Consider the following 22,449-nt stretch of genomic DNA (forward strand, 5'->3'; position numbering starts at 1 on the left):
AATGTTAATAAAAATAATTATATATATAAAAAACTGAAATTAAAATATTTTTTCAACTCTGTGTTGTAGTAGGGCCAAAATTATAAAGTAGAAGGACGTGTTTGTGTGTTTCTTTAAGTCATTATTTTGATAGCTAAGTTGCGTAATTGTTCTTCTAGAAGCATCATATCTTCTGATGGAGTTTAATTAATTTAATTCTACATTCATTACAAAGAAAGTTAGTCCTGAACCGTAGGAAAATACACGTGTCAATAGATAGGTCAAGAATAAACTAATGGGAGTGCTTTGAAGCAGGAGGTTTTTCACACAGCACAGACACGCAGGTGCTTGTGGTGAAATCTTCTCGTGGCGTTACTAAGTAATGAGATACTATTGCCTGCATTTTACTGCAGTCTGAAGAGTTTAAAGGAAAGTCTGATGAAAAAACCTCTTTAGTGTTAGGTAGGCCTTTTCTGAATTTATTTTTTCTTCTGCCAGTACAACTTGAGCACACTTGTTTTGGTGAACTAAATATGAAGTTAATGCTTCTTAATAAAGATCCTTGGCAATTGCATACAAGAGGCTTTGGGTTTTGTTTTTATGTACTCAGTAATGACTTCTGGAAGGAAAAAATCAGTATTGCTTGAAATACTTGAATGATGATGAACTTTCAGAGTGCAGTCAAATAAAATTAGGTTCTGCGCTGCTCAAGACTAAAAGCTATTCATTCTATAACATGTTTTAATCAGAAAGCAGAGCCAATGAGCATTATACCCAGCCTGCACTTGAGCTTAGGCTTCTGCATATGATCTTCCCACTTTTTCATAGAAATAAATAGAAAAAGTAGTCTCAGCCTCTTGATCATAACAGTGCTTGACATTGGCATCAAACAAGAGTGGTGGATAATTTCTATTTAAATTTAACAATAAAATAAGGCATAAATAAAGCATGTTTTTTTCTGAAATTCTTGTTTATCCTACCAACGTCAAAAACTACAAGCTCTTAGAAATTAAGTCACTTGCTGATATTTAAATTAATGAAAATCTTAATTCTTTATTACCATATGCGTGTTTAGTATTTGTCTGTTTATTATTTTGTGAAGTTCAACAAATTGTCTTAAATATTTATGATTAACATTGGTGATTTAAAAAGTAAATTTCCCATTATAAAATTACACCTTGTGGGTTTTTTCCAGCTGCTCTCATTCGTGGCAACAGAAACAATTGTACTCAGTTTTCCAGAAACCTCGATTGGCTGATAAGTAAATTGGACAGAGTAGAATCTTCCTCAGGTGAGGCTCACTGTTATCAATGTCAATTAGCTATCAGTGCACCACACAACAGCTGTCGGACATGATAAATGTCAAAGCAGTTTTCCTCGGAAATAACATGCATTAGAAAACAGATGTGCTGTGTTTTATTTAATTGAGCAAAGTATTTCATTTAAACAGACATTTTTGTGGCATGTTTTGGTTCCATATGTGAGCTAAGGGCAATACCACAACCAGTCTGTGTTGAATGTGGGAGAACTAGTGGATTGGGTCTGGCAGTGTCAATCCTATCCCACTGCTGCTGTTGAACACCACCAGTGTTTGTGGGCACAAGTACAAATAGCACATGTGTATATAGAAGGGTTTTTTTAATATGGGCTGTAAAACAAAATATCAGAATATTACATCTGTCTCATTGAAAAGAAGGAGCTAAACCTGGTTTTAAAAGGGTGGCTATTTTCAAAGGAAAACCGCTTCACAATGCCTTTATGTCTAATACAGTTCACATCATTGTCGTATCAACACTCTTTAAAAGTGCTTTTATTCTCCTTTCAGGCTAGAGGAAAGACACCATCTCTTAAGATATTCTGTTATTTACTGGGCTTTTAGATTGTGTTCAGTTGCACAGATGATTTAATGACATTAGCTCTGTGGCCTTCATACAGGTATTTTGGAAGTGTTGCACTGCATCTTGATTGAAAGCCCAGAAGCTTTGAATTTAATAGCCGAGGACCACATCAAATCCATTATTTCGTTGTTGGATAAACACGGACGCAATTACAAGGTATGTTTGGAAAAACTAAGGATGTGTTTATAATTTTACAATGATTCATGAAAAAAAAAACCCACAGAAATATCTACATGGGAATATGTGATTCTGCTACCTTTAAAGGACTAAAATAACCTTGAAGTACATCTGCAAAATTGTTTGCTGAGATTAAAAAATGTGTAATATATAATTGCTTTTCAGATTCAAATACAGCAATTAGGTGTACAAGCAAATAGTTAAGAAATATTGATAACTAGTCAGAACTTTGGATCTGACGAGAAAATGAAGCATTCTGGTGGCTGTAAGCACATGGACAGAATAGCTTTCTTTGCAAAAGCTCTGCAGAAGCAGTGAACTACCATTGTTGTATCTGCAGAAAGAACTAACTAAATCCTGCAAAGTAATTCCTAACATGAGTAATAATAATAGTAGCAGAAAAAACAAAATAAAACAAGAAATTGGAAAAATAATCCAAATACCCGGAAGCACGAGTGGTCAGAGAAAGAAGAAAAACCCCTGAGTTGTTCCAAAAGAAATAATGGTGAATATTACCTTAGATATCAATGTGCAATTTATTCTGAAAGAATAAAAAAAAAACCCAGTTTCTCACTGCAGTCAGGAGGACATCACAACACAAGGGAGGACAGAGTTTTATATGTGATTTTCTGCTTGAGTTTCCTTCACCAGTTAAAATTTCATTTGAAAGACCGATAACCTGAGGAAGAACAAAGGAAGTTTTAGTGAGCTGAAATGACCAGGAGAACCCAGCCAAAGGCAGATATGGAAAAGGGGAAAAATATTTTTAAGCATGTCCTAAGGGTTATGAACTGATATAAATAGGCATAAGAAAAAAAGTTGAAGTTATTGCAGTAATTTTCTATTTTCAGCTATTAATTCACTATTTTCAGCTGTTAGCCGGATTATTGCGGTGTGCCAGTCACCTTCAAAGAGAACCTTTCAGCCGGAGCATCTTAATGTAGGCCTTGTAGTGGGAAATCAAAGCAGAAAAGGAATATATGTACAGGAGAAGAATTAGAGTGGGTAACGGATTTATTTGTGTGTTTCCACCTGTAATATCTTTGACGAAACATCAGTAAGTAGTGAAGTAATGAATTTATTAGGTGCTCAGTAGATCTTGTTCTCCTGCTAGGTTAGAAATTCTGTTGTGATTTAGGAAATAAGAAACAGTAATAATTATTAACCAAAATTGTCCTGGAAATTACTGGTTTGAAGGATTTTTAAACGAAAAGCCTTGCATCAGAAATATGATCAGCAAATGCACAGAGATTATTTAAGCAGTTTATATGTTGTCGCAGTTTGAAAAGGACCGAAAGGTTTTTCAAGTGATAAATACAGCCTTAGGAAAGATACTATCTCTCCAGAGCTAAACAAAGGAGTTGAAAGGTGCAGGCTGATAAGACAGTGGGACTTAGGACTCCGGGCAAGGAAAAGAAACAAGAAAAGCAGGTTTTTGGATTAAGTGAAAGAAAATTTATTCAATTCAGATAACAATGAGAACTGTAAATCAATCACTTAAATTTGGGTAGGAGAGAGATAGGAAAAGGGAGAGAGATATTAATAAATACATTATTAGATATATACCTAAATATATTAGGCATTACCTAAATATTAGGTATTATTAGGTATATATCTGTATAAATCTAGATTTCATCCATTCCACTTCCAGAACCCCGATATACTAACAAAGCCCACACACAGTCACTGCTGGAGGTCTTGGGGCAGGGGCTGGGGTGAGGGGTAAGGAATAAAACCAGAGTGGAAAAACACAGTTCTCTTAACCTCATAGATCTCAGGTCAAAACTGAACTCTTCTGTAAATTCTGAGTTACGACACTTTACTGCTGAGTACTGGTCAGAGTTTCTGCAGCTGTTGAAGTTACTACCTCTATCCTTCTCATAGACTCTTCTGTCCAGTAGCAGAGATGGTAGAAAGGAAAGTTCATGGGCTGGGACATCACAAATTTCTCAATATATCTGCTTGTGATTATGTCGATCTCCTTCACTTTTCAGACTGTGACCAAAAAGAAAGCTGAAGTTTTAGAATAACTTCTTTCTGAAACTCTGTTTTGCTTTCTAGTGAATTCTTTTAAATATTTTTCATTTTAGGAATAAATGAGTTACTTCTCATATCAAACACATGCTTCCGAACAGATTCGTAAGCAGTCTGAGAATTCCAGTTGAGAATTGTCCACTAATTTTGCTGCAGTAAATTCCTCAAAAGATTTCATTTCATATTTCAAAACTTTAATGAGATTTATTTAAAAGAGTTGTAAAGAGTTGACATACAGCTGTTCTAGCTTTGCTTTTGCTAACTGAAATGAGAATAAGGCATCTCAAAAGAAGGCTTTTTGAGGCATTTTGCAAACCCTGTGTTCTGAATTTGTGTTCCACAAATGTTTGATATCCTCCATCAGTAATACAGACTACGCTCAGTCCATATACGTGAAGAATATTTAAAGAACAATAATGATAATGTGTATTATATTCCTTCCTTTAGGTCTGTTCTGAATATAAATTAAGCTGACAACTGAATACTAGTATATGCAGCTGCCTTTACCCAACTATCTGGTATTGTTTTTAAGGTTCTCGATGTGCTTTGCTCTCTCTGCGTCTGTAATGGAATTGCAGTTCGTGCCAATCAAAACTTGATTTCTGACAATCTACTGCCTAGAAGAGACTTACTCTTGCAAACACGTTTGATTAATGATGTGACAAGGTACAGTGACATGTTTTATTGTTATATTAGAAGAAACGGAACTTACATGTCTTCAATAATTAATTGAAGAAAATACTGTAACCTAAGAGGTGTTCCACAGCTTTCAGTATTGAGACACACACTTTAGGAAGTGTTTTATGTATAAACTTCTGGAAAACCCATTTTTACTAACAATATGGCAATTGTGGTGGAAACTGTGCTCAAATAGAAATTGCTAATTAATAGTAAGATCTGTACTGAAATAGAAAGATGAAGGTTGCTAGTTTCTTACTGAAAACAGAGCATGGTTTTTGCTAGTAATTATTACAGAGCGTTTAAGTCGTTGTATATTTTAAGAGGGAATTGTCTTCCTGCCAAACTCACTCCTGTTTTTTCAGTTTTAGGAAATGGTCTTGTTATTCCTCTTTTGACTATAAGTTTTTCAAAGCATGGAACTTACACTTTAGCAGATGATTCTACAGCTGCTTTATAAAGTCATAAAATGGGTCGCTGTTTTAAATATTGTAAGCAAAATGTGGACATCTACACTCTTACCCTGTTTGCAAAATGAATTTGACTTTTACAGCATTATAATTCACACGTCGCATTTTACGTTTACACTAACTGGCTTACATTTTCTTTCTTAGCATAAGGCCAAACATATTTTTGGGTGTTGCTGAGGGCTCTGCCCAATACAAGAAGTGGTACTTTGAGTTAATAATTGATCACGTTGATCCGTTCTTGACGGCAGAACCAACCCATTTACGAGTTGGATGGGCCTCTACTTCAGGTTATGCCCCCTATCCTGGAGGTGGAGAAGGATGGGGAGGCAATGGTGTTGGCGATGACCTGTACTCTTATGGGTTTGATGGCCTTCATCTATGGTCTGGTGAGTACTTTGGTCACTTCCAATTATTCTATTATTCTTGCATTTAGGAGTTATCTACCTTTACCTTCGGTGCCTGTGTGTGTGTAACATGCTGTTTAATAGTGAGCTACATTCAGAACTCCAGGATGCCATGAAGTTATTTAGAATTTCATATCCAAGTTTTTGTCTGAGATTTTAGTCAATACCAAATTCTACCAGTTAGGCTTTTTAGGAGATCGCCTCTGTTTTCATGATTTTTGATCACAAAATGACATTTTCCTGATCTGTATCAGTACTGACTTGAGTCTATCTGTTCAAAACTCAAGGGATGTATTGATCTCAGACAAATTCATGGTATATAGGTGTATATTTGCATTATTCTTTCACTTTGTATCTACAGTCAAAGTAAAACGACGTTATTGTCCTCACATCTATTAATAATGTAACAAATTTAATTTAAATTTTGATAAAAAGTTTCATAAAAGATAATTTTGACAAGTAGAAAAAAGAATTGCTACAGCATTACCAACTTTGGTTGTTTTTAGAACATGAATTTCTGTGGTATAAGATCAAACCAAAAACCTGTAGTTGCTATGCTGTTTGAAAAAAAATTTCTCATACTATTGTCTAAAATTATCTTAGCAGAAAAAAATGGAATTTTTCTAGGAATGTTTCTTAATGTGTGTAGTAATCTAGGAGACTCTCAGTACTGCAGTGAAGAAGTGGTGAATTATAGAATCATAGAATGGTTTGAGTTGGAAATGACCTTCAAAGATCAGCTAGTCCAAGCTCCCTGCTATGGGCAGGGACATCTTTCACTAGACCAGGACACTTGAAGCTTCATCTGAACTGACCATGACAACTTCCAGTGATGGGGCATCCACAACTTCTCTGGGCAACCTGTTCACCACTGAACAATCACAGATATGGGTATCTGATATTTCACGAATAACTAAAGAAAAAAATGGATTTGTCAATGTTAGCTTTATAAAGAGGTCACTCCCATTTTTTGTGCCTCAGTACTCTTGGATCAGGCTACAGCGAACTTGTGTGACTTCAGCTGAGCACGTTCTGTCTTGAGGACAGTGTCAGAGGTCTCAAGTGATTCACTCAGTTTGAAGAATGTTGATTCACTGTCTGTCTCTAAAAGCAGAACCATTCATAAAACAGATGAAGGCAAGATCATGTCTTCATGACCACGAACAAAAACCTTGATGGTGTTTTTAAGGAAATTTGTTAAACCTGTTTAAATCATTAAACCTGTAAGAGTCTGCTTAAAGCTTTTGATTACTGAATATTTTTACCCTAGGTCGAGTACCCAGAGCTGTAGCATCTGTCAATCAGCATTTATTAGCATCTGAAGATGTGGTTAGCTGCTGCCTGGATTTAGGTGTGCCCAGCATTTCATTCCGCATTAATGGACAGCCTGTACAAGGAATGTTTGAGAACTTCAGTACAGAAGGGTTTTTCTTCCCTGTTGTAAGCTTATCAGCAGGAGTAAAGTAAGTACAGCCTAATTTTAATCATCGTTTTCTACACTGTCTTGTCACAGAAAATACTGTCCAAATTCATGTAGGTTTTGTTCCTTTTTATTGTAACAGTTCTGGCCAGCCGGCAGCTGGGAGGGGGGAGGCAGGAAAGTTCTGATTTGTTTAGTGATGATTTCATTTAAGGGTGAAATAAGAATCAGTTAGCAATTGGACCAAGTCACAGTGTCCGAAAATTATTGTTTTAAGGGTATTTGGTGACCTAGGAAAAATTAATTTTGTCTCATTCCACTTAGCAGTGAAAAAAAAAAGCTCAGTAGAGACACAGCACCACACTTGGCACTAATTATAATTCTCACTGGCTCTCTCAGCCGGAAGTAAAGAAACTAAATGATCATGAAAACTGATACTATATTCACAGCAGAAAAACAAAGAACGGATGAGAAGCAATTTTGGAATCTCATTACTAATATTGCCCATTTCTTACCTGTTTTGTAGCTAAAGTATTGAGACTGAACTTAGCATTTTCAGGCTTCTATTGTTATCTTACCTTGAATTCAATCAGAAAATCCTCTGCAAATGTCAGTCATCCTCAGTGACCAAAAACCTCGTGTTAGGATTACAAAGGTGACACAACCAAAGACTAGCTCTTGCCCTGTCGTTATAACATGACAAATTGCTCTTCAGTTCATCTTAGAGCACCTTTATTGCAGGTATTGACAGGCAACTGTTTTAGGAAGGAAAGACATAAAGATAATTCAGGAGTGTTCTTCACTAAGGAGCGTTGGGATTTTCCTGTCTTTTGGAGGCTGAGCGTGATTGCTACGTAACATATGGAGAAGTTATGAAAATTTTTCACTATGAAAAAATGCTAATGGACTAGATGCCAAACTTAGAGGTGATAATCAGGAGCAGAGTAAGCGATGGTCGAGAAAGAGTGAAAAGTGGCAAAGGGCTAGCTCTTGTTTAAAGGATGTTTCTCCTATACATGGTAATTTGTGAGAAATGAGGGTTCAGTAGTGCTAGAAAAGACAGGATATAGCTTTCGTATGTGAAAGAAAGCTCAGGTTATAAATGGATCATGCATTTACCAGTTAAGAAAATATCTTTGTTTCTCTGAGGTGAAGTAAACCAGATAACCAGTTCTTTGCGGGCGTTTCCTTCTGTGATCAATACATAAATACTTTGAGTATCTCATGCTTAAGAGTACCTCCCAAGTGAGAATACTAACAGAGACCAAACAGAATTAAGAAGACCTGGGAATGGCTTAATAAATCAATTTCTGTTATTCTCTGGGAGTGACCCTATTTGTAAATGCATTTGTACAAGAGCTTTGAAAAAGTTGATTATCTTTTTTCTGTAAGAAATCTGCCTAAACAGGCATAATTATTTTTCTTCTTTCTTATTTGATGTTGCTTGCATATTTTGTGATGGCATTTTTCCTTGTAGTTAATATGTACATAACTAGTGCTGATGGCAATAGCAGGCTGCATGTCACCTTCTGTGTCTGTTAATACCAAGGAAATGTTATTACATGGGAATCCTGAGGTCGTGAGTGGAGGAGAGTGTTCTACACTGGGCACAAACTCTTCTGTTTCTACTTCTTTTGTGGCTTGTCTGCTTTTCCTCTACTTTCTCAGTCTTTGATTCCAGGTCTGCTTCATCATTCCATCATCAGTTTTTCCTCTCTTAACCCTTGTCAGCACCTGCTTACCCACACTGCTTCCTTTTTTCTGTTTTTTGGTTTTTTTCTTTAGACATTTTCTCCTTATCTATCCATTTTTTCTACTAGTGACTTGTACTTACATACACTCTGTTTGAGAAAACTTGTGTGTCTTAAATTTTCTCCTCTTGTATATTATTAATGTCTCTTACTGTCAGTGGAATATGTTGATCTGATAGTTCTAGTTTTTCTAGAAGTGTAAGTAATGGGCTGTTTCCTAGAGATAACAACTATTTTTCATTTCCCGCGGTTGTTTACTTCTACATGAAGACCACAGTATGAAGCTGGATAGTTTTTGTCTTTGTTGGTTTTCCTGGTATACTTTTAAATGTATATGAAAAATATGTGTCAGAGGAGAAACAGAAAACTGTAGGAGTTAATTATTGTTTAATAGTAACAGTTCTGAAACTCATTCTATTTGTAGTATTTGATGTAATTTTGTTTGTTTGCTTTATGTATAATGTTTACAGTGGGAGGGGTTTTTTCCACCATATCCTCTGGCTTTTTTCTCATGTGCCAACTGCCTGCATGAGTGCACTGAGAAGTTATTTTAAAACTTTTAAGTGGCGTATATGGAACATTTTAGAGTAACAGTCCAATTTAAAATAGATCTGTATTTCCAAATAATTTCCATGCATTAAAAAGGTCACAATTTACAACCATTTGTTTTTAAGAAAGAAACAGGTTTTTTAAAATACGCTGTTGCATTTAATAATTAGTTTTGCTTTGGCCAAAACAAGTTTTAAAAAAATAGTGGCTAGGTGATGGTGTTATTCATAGTGTCTGCTAGTGTGAATGTTTGGTAACTCTTCAGTATCTGTCAAAGCATGAAATACCCCTGCTTTTTTGTAAACGCTGTTCAAATAAATATGTAAGTTTCTAAATGATTTCTTTCTAATGTTAGTATACGCCGACTGTTTAAGAGCATAATTTCTTCATTGAAAATTACACAGAGTTCGTTTCTTACTGGGTGGACGTCATGGAGAGTTTAAATTCCTGCCTCCGGCTGGCTATGCTCCCTGTTATGAAGCATTGCTTCCAAAAGAGAAGATGAAACTGGAACCAGTGAAAGAATATAAGAGAGATTCTGAAGGGGTGAGGGATTTGCTGGGTACAACGCAATTCCTCTCCCAGGCTTCCTTTATCCCTTGTCCAATAGACACCAGTCAGGTATGTTCAGTATGCGATAATGGGATCGTAAAACACGTCTTAACAAGGTTTAAAGTGACAATATAAAAGCTAAGCTAGCTTGCCCCCTTTGTTAGCAGTTCATCATTTGTGCTTTGTGGTGTGTTTAACTGAACTAGATGATCTTGGATCTACCAGGTGTGGTAACTGGAACCTTCTCTTATTTGTGGAACTGTTGTGCTCTTTTCTTAGGTTGCTCTTCCTTTTCATCTTGAAAAGATCAGGGATAAACTAGCTGAAAACATTCATGAACTGTGGGGAATGAATAAAATAGAACTGGGCTGGACATATGGCAAGGTATGTTTTGAATGCCCTGTCTGGGTACAGTCGTGTATGTTAGGTTAAATTTGGAGACACACCATACGTAACGCTGCTGTCTCCTTTGAGAGCACACGTAAAACCAGTCTTGAGGAGAAAAGACAGTGCAGAAAGAACCGTGCCTCGACTGTACCACCCAAGGAGACCTTCCGCTGTGCTCTTTGCAACCGGTCTTGCCTATCCCGCATTGGCCTTTTCAGCCATCAGCGCGCTTGCAGTAAGCATGGGGAAAGCCCTTCCCAAATCTTCGTCCGCGAAGCCAAGCCACGATGATGATGATCTATCAGAAAACCTGGACTTGAAAGTTGAACACCGTATTTAATGGTGGTCCATACGTTACTAACAATAGATGGGCATGTAAGCTGGCAGGAGATTAACACCTTAACTAGTGATTAGAAGGCAAATTTGGAATAAAACTGAAGTACATACTTGTATTTGAAAAAATATCTTAATTGAGAAACTTAGGAGCTATAATAGGATTGAATTCTTCTGAAAATCATACCAATGGTGAGTAACCCCTCAACTAACTCTTTGATTACTCTAGTGTTGGGGATCAAAGAGATAACAAGCAAAAAATCCATTGTGGAAATTTGCTTCTGTTAATAATGGATTCAAGACTTTGGTAACTTTTATATACACTCAAATTCCTCAAAGCTCAGGTTTTTAATTTAATTAGTTACAGTTAAAACTTCCCATTATAATGATCTCTTACAATGTGGTATAACCTAACAGCTCAAAGAGAGTGAGGCTATCTGGTCAACATGATTTAAATGCGTATGACAAGGCATTCCCTACGCAATGGGTGTCATCGAATGAAAAACAATTAAAAGGGTAGGGCAAGAATATTGTATTCAGAATAATAAGTTAAATTCAACAAGTATGCTAAAATTGGTAACATACTAATACTATTGGTAATCATACTATCTGCAAAAAAGACATTGCTGTGGAAATGCTGAGCTTTACCAACCTTTTTAAAGTTTCTGAGCTTTGGTAATTGGAAAATGTTGTATGTGAAATGGCTTGACTCTTAGCAGCAATAGGATAGAGGCACTTGGCATTGAGTGAAAGAGCTTGTTTAATTAAGAGTCAGAGAAGTATTCAAATACTTATGTAGATATTGGAAAAAGAGTGCTTTGCTTTGTGATTCCAGTAGAATCTGGAAAACATTACCAAATGATTTTTTGAAGATGTTTGAATCAGAATGGGTGCAATAGATGACGTTGTGCTCCATTGAGCATATGTTGCTCGAATAGGCATTAGCGATGTTCACCGAGTTTACGGGCTCGCTTTCTTGTGTTTCGTGTGTTTATGCAGAACACATTCAATAGCTGTATTTCTTCTGGTTCTGTTGGTTTTTGAGGAGTACTTAGAGTGTGCGTGATGATGAATAACGGGAAAGTTCGTTTATATAATGATGAGTAACTCACTGAACAAAGATAAATGGTACTGTTGACAATGTTTTCATTATTGCAAAGAATTAAGGAATTTTTTACTCTGATTTTGGCTTGAATCTGGGGTCAGGAAAGTAATGTTTTCTGTTGCTTTGTTACAGATACGGGATGATAATAAAAGGCATCATCCTTGTCTTGTGGAATTCTCAAAATTACCCGAGACAGAGAAGAATTATAATCTACAAATGTCAACTGAAACCCTCAAGTGAGCTTTAAAATTAAAAAAAAATAAAAGTGTTTGGTTTTTTTTTTTTTCATTTTTATTCTAGCACTTCATGCTGCTGTAAGATATAAAACATTAGAATATCTCACTCAAAGTGTGTTGTGCTAACTTTACGTGAAGTTTCAGGAACACATTTAGAGCAGTTTAGAAAAATCTTGGCTCTACAGAGATAACAAAGTAAAATGTAACACCAAATCCTGCTGGTTTTAATAAAGTGGCATAACTCTCGAGCCACAGATTTGTACCTTTTTAGACTTTGAAGGTTTTATTTATTATTTTTGATAAGTTAAGTTATTTGGGTTTTGAAATTCCATTATTTTGAGTAACTTCCCTGTTTTTTAAATATCATTAGTTCTGCGTATTTATACTAAAACCAAAAGAAGTGTATAAAATGGATGAGCACTATAATGTGTTTCACTATTACCATTTTTTTACGTTGGCAGAACCCTTTTGGCCCTCGGATGTCACATTGTTCACACTCATCCAGCAGCTGAGGAAGATCTCAAAAAAGTCAAACTTCCTAAAAAGTACGTACCTTATGATAACTATTATGTATCATTTGTAACTACAGGATATTAATTAAAGGCATTGTGAGGTCATTTTAAACAGACTTGATATGAACCCCATACCCAGTCTGGGCTTACAGAGCACGTGGTTGGTCCATACCTTACCTATGATGATGATTGGCTGTGAACACCGCTGCATTTCATCACCTTGCAGAGACACAAAGAGTCACATACTTAAACTGCATGGAGTTATATCTGCGTTACATGAACTTAGAATAGCTAAAAGCAACATTTCTGTGCTTTCCTCTCACATACGAGCGGTATGTGCATATATTGGTAAATTGATCTCCGAAAAACAGGGTAAATGACTTTCCTGTAACTCCTGTTTCAATTTGCACCTCTCCTCCCTCCCCTCCAAGTAAAGTTTTTTCAACATGCGCACATCATTATTAGTGCTTTTCCTTAAAGAAAAGAAAATGACTGTTCTTATAATGTTGCACATTTATGGGAAATGTACATACATATATTATTGCATAAAAGACAGTGGGATTTTTGTTTGAATTTTTATTTGGTAGCCAAACTATGGCAATCAGAGCTCAAATAGTTAATGCTCTTTTTTATTTAGACATCTCTAAGTCATCAGCAGTAATCACTCCAAAAGTGATGAAGATTAATCAAGGATTACATGTGTGTTTTAGCCTTGCCTGTGGGGATTCTGGAGTCCTCCCAGGTCAGATTAAAGCCCTGTCCTGAAAACAAAACTGCAAACATTTGGTTAGGTTAGAGGGGACTCCGAGCTACCTGATCTCGTTAAAGTGTCCCTGCTTACTGCAGGGGAATTGGACTATGTGACCTTTAAAGGTCCCTTCCAAGCCAAAATATTCTGTTTCTGTGAAAACCTGAAGACAGAAACAGGGATTTGGATACTTGCCATTTCACATCAGTTTATCAACTCACAAGATGTCTTTTTTTTTTTTTTTTTACCTTGAAAGAGCTTTATCCGTGAGAAACAAAGTTATGTTTTTAAAGAGAGCAGTAAAATAAATGGTTTTATTATATGGGAGACTGTAATCTTGATCCAGTTGCTGGCATTAATTTAAAAAAAAAGGAAAAAAGAACCTTTCCCGAGGTTCATACTGCAGGCAGTCTATTATAATTCTGTTTCAATACTATTGTTTGCAATAACAGAAAAAATAGATCTCAATTTCTGATTCTTGATAAAATATCTACTGCCTACATGAATGATCCTAACAAATGAAAATGATCTGATTGAGCAAGAGAGAATCTTTGTATATTTAAACCAGCAGAGCAGTCTTTATATTGTGTGAAAAGGTTGGAGAGGGTAATATACTACCAAAAAAACTACCAAAATTATAATTCAATGAAAAAGTGGAAAGAACTATAGGTAAAATATGTTTTCTTCTGTTGGAAAAATGGTAACACAATCTTTACAGACTAGTATACAAAACATACCATCCTTAGTAATGTATAAGATGTTTTAATAAGAAATCATGCAGATCTTGAAATTACTTGGAAGGTTTAAATGACAAATATAAAAAGAAGACATAAAGAGTACTCACTCAATAACAATTTGGTCTTCTCATAGCAGCTGTTTAGGGATGAACACACAGGTCTTAATTAGATAGGATGCAAGTTAGGTGGAAAATGAGACTCTCTGCTAGAATACAATTTATATCCTCATCAATGACCAAATCTTGCAAAGAAATGGGAGAGTAGGAGTTTGGAAAGTGTAGAGAGACAGTGAACCCCACCCTCCAAAGCCCACACAGAAAACTTAAGATACAATCAGTGGGATATCTTGATTCTCTGTTTTCCTTCAATGACTTACAGTTACATGATGTCAAACGGATATAAACCTGCCCCTCTTGATCTTTCTGATGTGAAGTTGTCACCTTCTCAAGAATTTCTAGTTGACAAACTAGCAGAAAACGCACATAATGTCTGGGCAAAAGACAGAATAAAGCAAGGATGGACCTATGGCATTCAGCAGGTAAGGGTTTCTTTAGAAGTGTTTAGAATAAGTAAAGAACACGAGATTTTGTTTTCTAGAACGTCAGCTGGATAAATAGTGAATGTTGTGCAACAGCTGGAAAAGTTAGAGGGGGTGGGGAGCAGGAGAAGAAGCGTTGCCCATGCAAGTCTGGGTGGATTGTCAGGATGTAGGAGAATGTATTTCCATTACTTTCTTTCACTCTTAGCTTTATGTTTATGTCACAAACTGGCTTACATTCATAGAACAGTTCTTCATCAGTATTGTTTGTCTCCTGTAATCTTACCGTTATTTCTGAATATACTCTGTCTCATTATATAAAATCTTTGTGATGTTTAAACACAGTTTTCTTCTTGTTCCTTTTTATAACCCCTTTTAGGATCTTAAGAACAAACGTAATCCTCGGCTGGTGCCATATGCATTATTAGATGAACGTACTAAAAAATCAAACAGAGACAGCCTTCGTGAAGCTGTTAGAACTTTTGCAGGCTATGGTTATAGTATTGAGCCACCTGACCAAGAGATGGGTATGTACTGTCAATTAGAATCATGGCCTTTTCCCCCCTCGGTGCTGGGAAAAGAACATAAACCACTGAATAGATAGGGAAAACATAACATGTGAATTAACACTACTGTATTTTTGCAGTGTATCTTACGTAGATGTATTTTGCAAAAAGGTTGGTTGTAGTTAATGATATGATAATTCTAATTTCCATTTAGGTTGGAGAAAATCTGGAGCATTGGGTGGACATACTGGTTTTTATTTGGAAATAATGAAAGAAATAAAACAATACAAGTTTCATTTAAAGGAATTTTTTACAGGATATGCGGATTAGATTTAACTAATTCAAGTAAATCTCAGTTCTAGAGAAGTAGTTAAAGAAGTGCACCAAATTTGGTAATTTTTAAAAGTTGAAATCAGCAGCAGAAATTTGTTTAGAAGTTTTTCTTTTTATTTGCTATACCACGGTAATTTTTTGACAAAAGTCCAAACTGAAACAAAAAAACTTATTTGATACTTTCAAAATTCTTAATGTAGTGACTTGTGTAAATCATACAACTAAGTACTTGGGAAGTATTTGGTTGTACTGTAATACTGCATCGTTGCACTGGATTGTATTTGTATGGCATCACGTAGTAATCTTAGACCTCTGAGGTTTCCTCCAGTCACTTTTGTGTTTGGGGCTTTGCATTGAGGGATACTTTGAAAAATTCTGGTTCTAAATAGCAGAAAATCGCTCACCCTGCACAGAATTAGAATGTGCTGCCTCCAAATGCTGGTTACTGTTCCTCCTTTACTGTGGAGGTTCTTAAACATGCAGTGGTGGATAACGGCTGTTTTCAGAGGTAGAAAATACCGAGAACAGTTGAGAATCTAAGCAATGGCATTTATAATTTCATCTGAGTGTAGAAGGTGGGGTTTCTTCTCTTTATTTTTACAGCTGTCCAAACAGTGGAAAAAGTCAGCATCGACAAGATACGGTTTTTCAGAGTAGAACGATCGTACGCAGTGAAGACTGGGAAGTGGTACTTTGAGTTTGAAGCTGTGACTGGTGGAGATATGCGTGTTGGCTGGGCCAGGCCAGGCTGTCGACCTGACGTGGAGCTGGGAGCTGATGACCAAGCATTTGTATTTGAAGGAAGCAAAGTCAGTACTTCTTTATCTTTTTTGACCTCAGAACAGGCCAAACAGGGAACTACATTATAGGTTTCCTCTGTATACTCCAGATCAACTCCTGGAGTATTTTTGATCATTTAAAGATATCTCTGAGCTCTGCTTCATGATGGATAGTATCTGCATTTAGGTTCTGGTCGTTGAAATTATGCTAACAAAGGTGTGTTGGTTTGTATCTATCTTCCTAGGATATACCAAACTGTTTGAAGAAGTCTGTTGTAGGCATAAACAAAAATACCGCATTCATTTCCTTTTTTTATAAGTGGTGTTTTACAAAAACAACTACTGGAAGAGAGAACCACAGTTGTGTTTTCCCTTTTATTTGTTTTCTGCTTTCTGCACATTCTTCCTTCCCAAACTTGACTCCTATGATAATGACGCTGCATGTGATAACTAGAATCCAGTGAACAATGGTTATCACCCAGGTTCTAAATCGCTGTTTGCATATTGCTGAAGTTAGGGTGCCTTTGTTTCCCTATGTGAAATAACTAAAATAGTAATTAAATTAATTACCTGAATGCCATGATCAGTACTGTTTGCAAATTACTTTGAGATCCTGGAAGGTGAAATATTTGTTTGTTTTACTTTATTTATTTTGGGTATTGTTTTTTAGCTTTAGCATGGTGTTTATTTACTTGATTTTTTTGTTTAGGGCCAGCGTTGGCATCAAGGCAGTGGATTCTTTGGACGAAGCTGGCAACCAGGAGATGTGGTTGGTTGTATGATAAACTTGGATGACAAATCAATTATCTTTACTCTGAATGGAGAGTTGCTTATAACCAGTAAAGGTTCAGAACTTGCATTTGCTGACTTTGGAATACAAAATGGTAATTTTCTTTTTACAGTTACAAAACAAAAAGCAGAAAAACTAGTCTGTTATAATGGCCTAGTGAGCTGAGAAATCGTATTTCACTGATGTGAGCCTTTAGAGTGTGCTACACATTGATGTCATAAAAAATTTATTTTAAAAGTGCTTATATGACACAAATTTCTTTTTTTCCTTTAACCACAAGTAGATATTAATAGGATTTCAGTGATCAGAATGGGTAATTTTCTTTGAGCTTTGCTAGGCTTACTCACAGGGCTAAACTGCAGTGTTAAGAAGAAGTGGTAATAATAAGCATCTCTGCTGAAGGAGGCAGGGAATGTTTTCAAACTCTTTTGTTTTAATTTTGTCGTTTTCTTTGGAAGCCTATCTTCTCCAACCAGTAGTAGCTTCACGCCCATTAGTAATTGCCAGAAGTCTTCACAGTTCTCACTGTCCTTCCTTGGTCTGGCCATTGATACAGTTTTTCTAATGATGGAGAATGAGGAACTGCCTTAAGACAGCTTTTCTGAAGGCTTACGGTTGAAGTGTAGGAGAGAAATTTTCTCCTTTAGTTGATGGACTTTTTCCTGAAGTTGTGCCAAGTTCTGTTTTGTGAGAGATGGAGAAATAATTCAACAGGCTTTCAACCCAAGTCTCTTGGCTGCTACAGGTATATGGAGACCAAAAAAGTTCAGCTGTAAAAAATGCCAGCATTAAAGAATGTGTATTTGTTCATCATGAATGACAGAGGGATGAAGGTCGGCAATAAATTTGTAGCTACTGATGACATAATGAATTTTTAGCACAGGTACCAAGATACCTAAGCCTCATTTCAAAGTCCTTTTGGAACGTCAGTGCCCTCAAAGAGCATACTTAACATTTGTTAGGAAGTTTGGTCTAGCCAAGGTTGTCTTCCAGTGTCCAACCCATTGTACGGAGGCATGTTTATTAGTCTAAAAACGATGAAGATAACAGAGTCTTCTAAGAAATGAATAACTGCCTTGAGCAAATCCTGTTTTTTCAAACCTGATTGTCCACAAAACTACGTCTTCACCTGAAGCCTTAACACGTAACAGGGCATCTGACCCTCTTTTAACCAATTAAATGTGGGGTTAAAGTACATGCAGGGAATAATTATATTGGACCAGAACTCAAAACAAGGAAGTCTAGCCCAAACCGGGACATCACCTGACTTTTTTTGTTTTTCACAAATCTACTTCTACTTACTAATAACAATTATGAAACTGGTTTAATGTTTAAATAAATGGGATAGTGCGTGTAATGCCCATTCATTATTTACATCCTCAGGGGATTTGGTGGTCATTATATTGCACTTAGATACTAGTATTTAAGGTGGCTTTAAATCTTTGCTACTGTCATCACTTCATGTGCATTATTTGTAGGAGCTAAAGTTTAGTTCACGTTAGATGGATGCAAAATAGCATGGTTTTGTTCCCAAAATAAATCACTGTGGTTTTGTTGTTCTTGTTGTGTTGTTTTCTTAGGTTTTGTTCCAATTTGTGCATTGGGACTATCTCAGATTGGTCGTATGAACCTTGGAATGGACGCCAGTACATTCAAGTATTATACAATGTGTGGCCTTCAAGAAGGTTTCGAACCTTTCGCGGTCAACATGAACCGAGATGTTGCTATGTGGTTTAGTAAACGCTTACCAACATTTGTCAATGTGCCAAAAAATCATCCTCACATCGAGGTAACGTTACATGTTAGGGGAGACACCTGTTTATCTACTGTTTGTTTAGCAAGCTGAGACATTAAATCCTTACTAAGACTTACTGTCATCAGATAGTTCGTCGTATAAATCTATTAAGTCACTCTTAGATAATTTTAGATGATCTTGTCTATCTCCAGCTTCATTTATGGTAGTATGGGTATACCTGTCTTTCTGTTATATGTCTTACTAATGTGTGGTGTTGTGGTTAACTGCTTGAAACATGTCAGTTGTGATTTCTTAGAACCATCCTATCTTACGTTCACTTTCATTTGTTTTTACACCTTCTCTACTATATATTTTTTAGATATCTAAAAATTGTTCAGCTGAATTCAGCAACAATTAAGGTAATGGAAGGGTGAGCTATACCGAAACCAATTTAGTCCACTTCATTAGTGTGGAGGGCGTTTTACTGTACCTGTTTCGTTAATGGTTCTGATGCACCGTGATAAGAATTCCACAGCTCCCTAACTGATGTACTCTAGAGCAGAATAATATAGTCTATGTTTTGTATAAAATATTCTAGATTAATATATTTTGCAATTATATGTTTGAATTCCTGATCAGTTTTTTTACTGTAATCCTTAGGCCATTTAATTAAATTTAGCCAATTAGTCCTTAATACTTGTCTTTGAACATTTCTGTCTTAAACAAAATACACTTCACTGAATTCCAGCTGAATGATCTCAGAATTTTTTTCACTTAATCAGGATAATTTCAACTATATTCTTATCTTCAAAAATTTTTTACGTGTTCCTACCACTGAGTTTGAAAGCATACTCACTTTTTCAGCACAAGGGAAAATAGTAATACCAGTTACAGACTTCATAATGATCATCTGATATTTCTCCTTGTTTTGGTAGAAAGCTACTGATACTTGTGAAGCAGCTTTTTCAATGACTTATGCACTTAAAGTGAATTAATGTAATAAAATCTATACCCTTTTTTTAAAATGCTGTATGGAACTACTTGAAAATATTTACTGCAGTCACAATTTACTGAATCTCTTGCTTCTCTTGGTCTCATGTTAGAGAAGAAAGTTGGATAGTTCTAAAATTAATTCATTTTAATAACTGTTTCTTAGTTATCCCATCCTATAGTTGCTTAATGAAAGTTGTCAGCATTTTTCGTGGAACAGTATTATTTTAAAATTATTTCTGTTATCTTTAGATATGGAGAATTGATGGAACCATTGAGAGTCCACCTCGATTAAAAGTTACTCACAAAACGTTTGGCACACAGAACAGCAATTCAGACATGATATATTGTCGTCTGAGTATGCCGATTGAGTTCCACTCATCATTCAACTTCAGCACGGGTGTGGAAAATGCCTCATCTGATATTTTCCAAAAACGGTTAGGCTTGGGTTTAGTTATTCTGTTTCATGCTCTCAATGTAAATGTAATATGTTCTATTTGTTATTCATTATTGTTGTACACTCATACTCGTTTTTACACCAAGCACACGCTAGCATAGGATGCCTGTTATTGGTATTTTGTTGTTGTTGATGGTTTTAATAAATTCGTAACCCAACTTGGCTGCAGAATGCTATATTTGGGCAAGAGACAACAGCTTCTGAAGAGGTGCATCACAAGTTTTGTAGTTATTAGTTGCCAAGCAGCTTTCAGAATTGTCGGGATTTGCAAAACTCTGCAGCTAGGCTGGAAAACCAGCTCAGAATCTTTTGCACACTGGATTAATGCTCATCTGCGTTGTTGTTCCATAGCTCATGTTACTGGAAAAGTGGCTAACCTATGCAAAGAAAAATAGATTATAAAACAGATTTTTAAAGATATCAGGTGCTATTGAGATCAGAACCTTCCAGCATTGCCTTAATCTTTAGTTAATTGCTGTAAATTTATCTCTTCTCCACCTTAACTCATTAATGTTGGGCATATATTTGTATCCTGTGCGTCCTTGCATACTTAATTTGCTCTTCTCAGTACCCAGCATACACGAGTTAGCTTGCAAGTACACGTAGTTTATAATGAGTACTTTCTTTACTATTTTTTTTAAAAAACCAACCTAATTTAGTGCTGTTCCTTTGTCTTTAGAAAACACAGCCAAGAAATTGCTGCTCCTTCTACTACAGTAAGTAAAAACATTGAGATGCTTAGTTCTTCTTACATTTTGAAGTAGATTTAGTCATGGCAGCATGTTCATTAGAAACTGCTCTGTTGAAAGAAGCCTTTGTAATAAGTTGCTCTGATGTAACACTGAGTATAAATAATAATGCTCAGAGTTGTATGACTTGAGGCATAAACTTTACTGTCTTAAACAACTAGTCTGGTTTTTTAAATATATGAGCATTTTAAGTTGCTTATTAACAGACTGCGAGTTACTCTTATGCAAGTTTGATATATAGGAGGGGTTTTTAATCACTGTTTGAGTAATCCTTGCTGAAATAATTTAGATTTCTGTTCCTAATATGTTCTTTTCCTCTTTTCAGTATTTTTATTCACTGCGGATATTTGCTGGCCAAGACCCGTCCTGTGTCTGGGTTGGCTGGGTAACACCAGACTATCATTTTTACAGTGAGAATTTTGACCTAAATAAAAATTGTACAGTGACAGTTACTTTAGGTGATGAGAGAGGGAGGGTCCATGAAAGGTATGGATTTATTTATCACTTATTAAATATCGTATTTTTATGCTGTTGTTCAAAAATGAATTATTCACACACTTGATGATATTGTAAACATAAACTAATATGAAAATTGATTATGGAGTAGGAGCGATCTGTGCTGATTTATATGTGAATGTGTTTTACATATATTTACACATTATGAAGTGAGTGTATTTATCATTAATGTGCTGTTTGATAGAACGTTTTGTCATGCTTCTTTCTTTTAACATCCATATTTGGTCACTGTGGATGAACCTCTTATTTGTTTTAACGTATCTTACAAAGATACAAAGAAGCATCTGAAATTGTTTCATAATTATAAAAAAGGGGGGAGGGGGAAAGGTGCATAGTCTGATCCCTTTCTCATGATGACATCGTTATTAAAGAAACGGGCTTCAGAAGACAAAACTAAAAGCAGCACAGGCGCCTGTGAGGGTCTCCAACTATTACTCCACTGAAAAGCACGTCTTTATCCAATACTAAGTCAAGTTCAGCGTGACCTGTAATTTGTTTTCTTTGTTCTTGCTGTTCTTTCAGCGTGAAGCGCAGCAATTGCTATATGGTTTGGGGAGGAGAAGTAATTGCTAATTCCCAGAGATCAGGTCGCAGTAATGTTGATTTAGAAATTGGATGCTTTGTTGACCTGGCTACTGGAATGTTGTCGTTCACAGCCAATGGAAAAGAGCTTGGCACTTGTTACCAGGTATTATCAGATTTTCAGGAAGCTAACTAGTAAGCTGGTTGTTTTGATGCCATTATAACATTGTTTTTTCTTGTTCAGAAATCTAACTGAACGCTATTGGTGTGACAATAACATGTTTTCCTATATTACTCTGCTTTACCCTTCTTTTTTTTCTCTCTTTCTCTCTCTTTTGTAAGGCTGCATTTTTCCAGCTTCTTATAGTTGTTTCAAATGTTGAGGAAGGACTGTTGAGGTAGATATGTTTAGAAAAATATCTTTTTGCCTCTCAAGTCTTGTGGTACAGAATCTCAATTTATATCTTCAATTATTTTTTTTAAATATTTTTTGTCAACAAAATCTGTTATACGATACAGCAGAAATAATTATTTGATTTAACGTAAGGTCAAAATTAGACTTTA

The 22,449-nt window shown here is 35.8% G+C and overlaps 1 protein-coding gene across 1 annotated transcript in view; it reads left to right on the forward strand.

Moving 5' to 3' along the window:
- Positions 1–1,174: 1,174 nt before the first annotated feature.
- The window catches only part of RYR3 (ryanodine receptor 3), a gene marked incomplete at both ends in the record, with an annotated part of 117,924 nt that continues 96,649 nt past the window's right edge, over positions 1,175–22,449 (forward strand). The window contains 18 exons of the mRNA XM_010139358.1: positions 1,175–1,270; positions 1,915–2,033; positions 4,621–4,754; positions 5,381–5,622; positions 6,911–7,103; positions 9,765–9,981; positions 10,192–10,296; positions 11,870–11,973; positions 12,435–12,518; positions 14,349–14,508; positions 14,888–15,035; positions 15,951–16,156; positions 16,836–17,010; positions 18,497–18,705; positions 19,894–20,078; positions 20,778–20,814; positions 21,173–21,333; positions 21,886–22,051. Of these exons, the coding sequence (XP_010137660.1) occupies positions 1,175–1,270; positions 1,915–2,033; positions 4,621–4,754; positions 5,381–5,622; positions 6,911–7,103; positions 9,765–9,981; positions 10,192–10,296; positions 11,870–11,973; positions 12,435–12,518; positions 14,349–14,508; positions 14,888–15,035; positions 15,951–16,156; positions 16,836–17,010; positions 18,497–18,705; positions 19,894–20,078; positions 20,778–20,814; positions 21,173–21,333; positions 21,886–22,051 (2,741 nt within the window). The remainder of the gene's footprint in view (positions 1,271–1,914; positions 2,034–4,620; positions 4,755–5,380; positions 5,623–6,910; positions 7,104–9,764; positions 9,982–10,191; positions 10,297–11,869; positions 11,974–12,434; positions 12,519–14,348; positions 14,509–14,887; positions 15,036–15,950; positions 16,157–16,835; positions 17,011–18,496; positions 18,706–19,893; positions 20,079–20,777; positions 20,815–21,172; positions 21,334–21,885; positions 22,052–22,449) is intronic.

Source organism: Buceros rhinoceros, unplaced genomic scaffold, assembly GCF_000710305.1.
Source record: "Buceros rhinoceros silvestris isolate BGI_N320 unplaced genomic scaffold, ASM71030v1 scaffold15077, whole genome shotgun sequence".
Lineage (NCBI taxonomy): Eukaryota > Metazoa > Chordata > Aves > Bucerotiformes > Bucerotidae > Buceros > Buceros rhinoceros.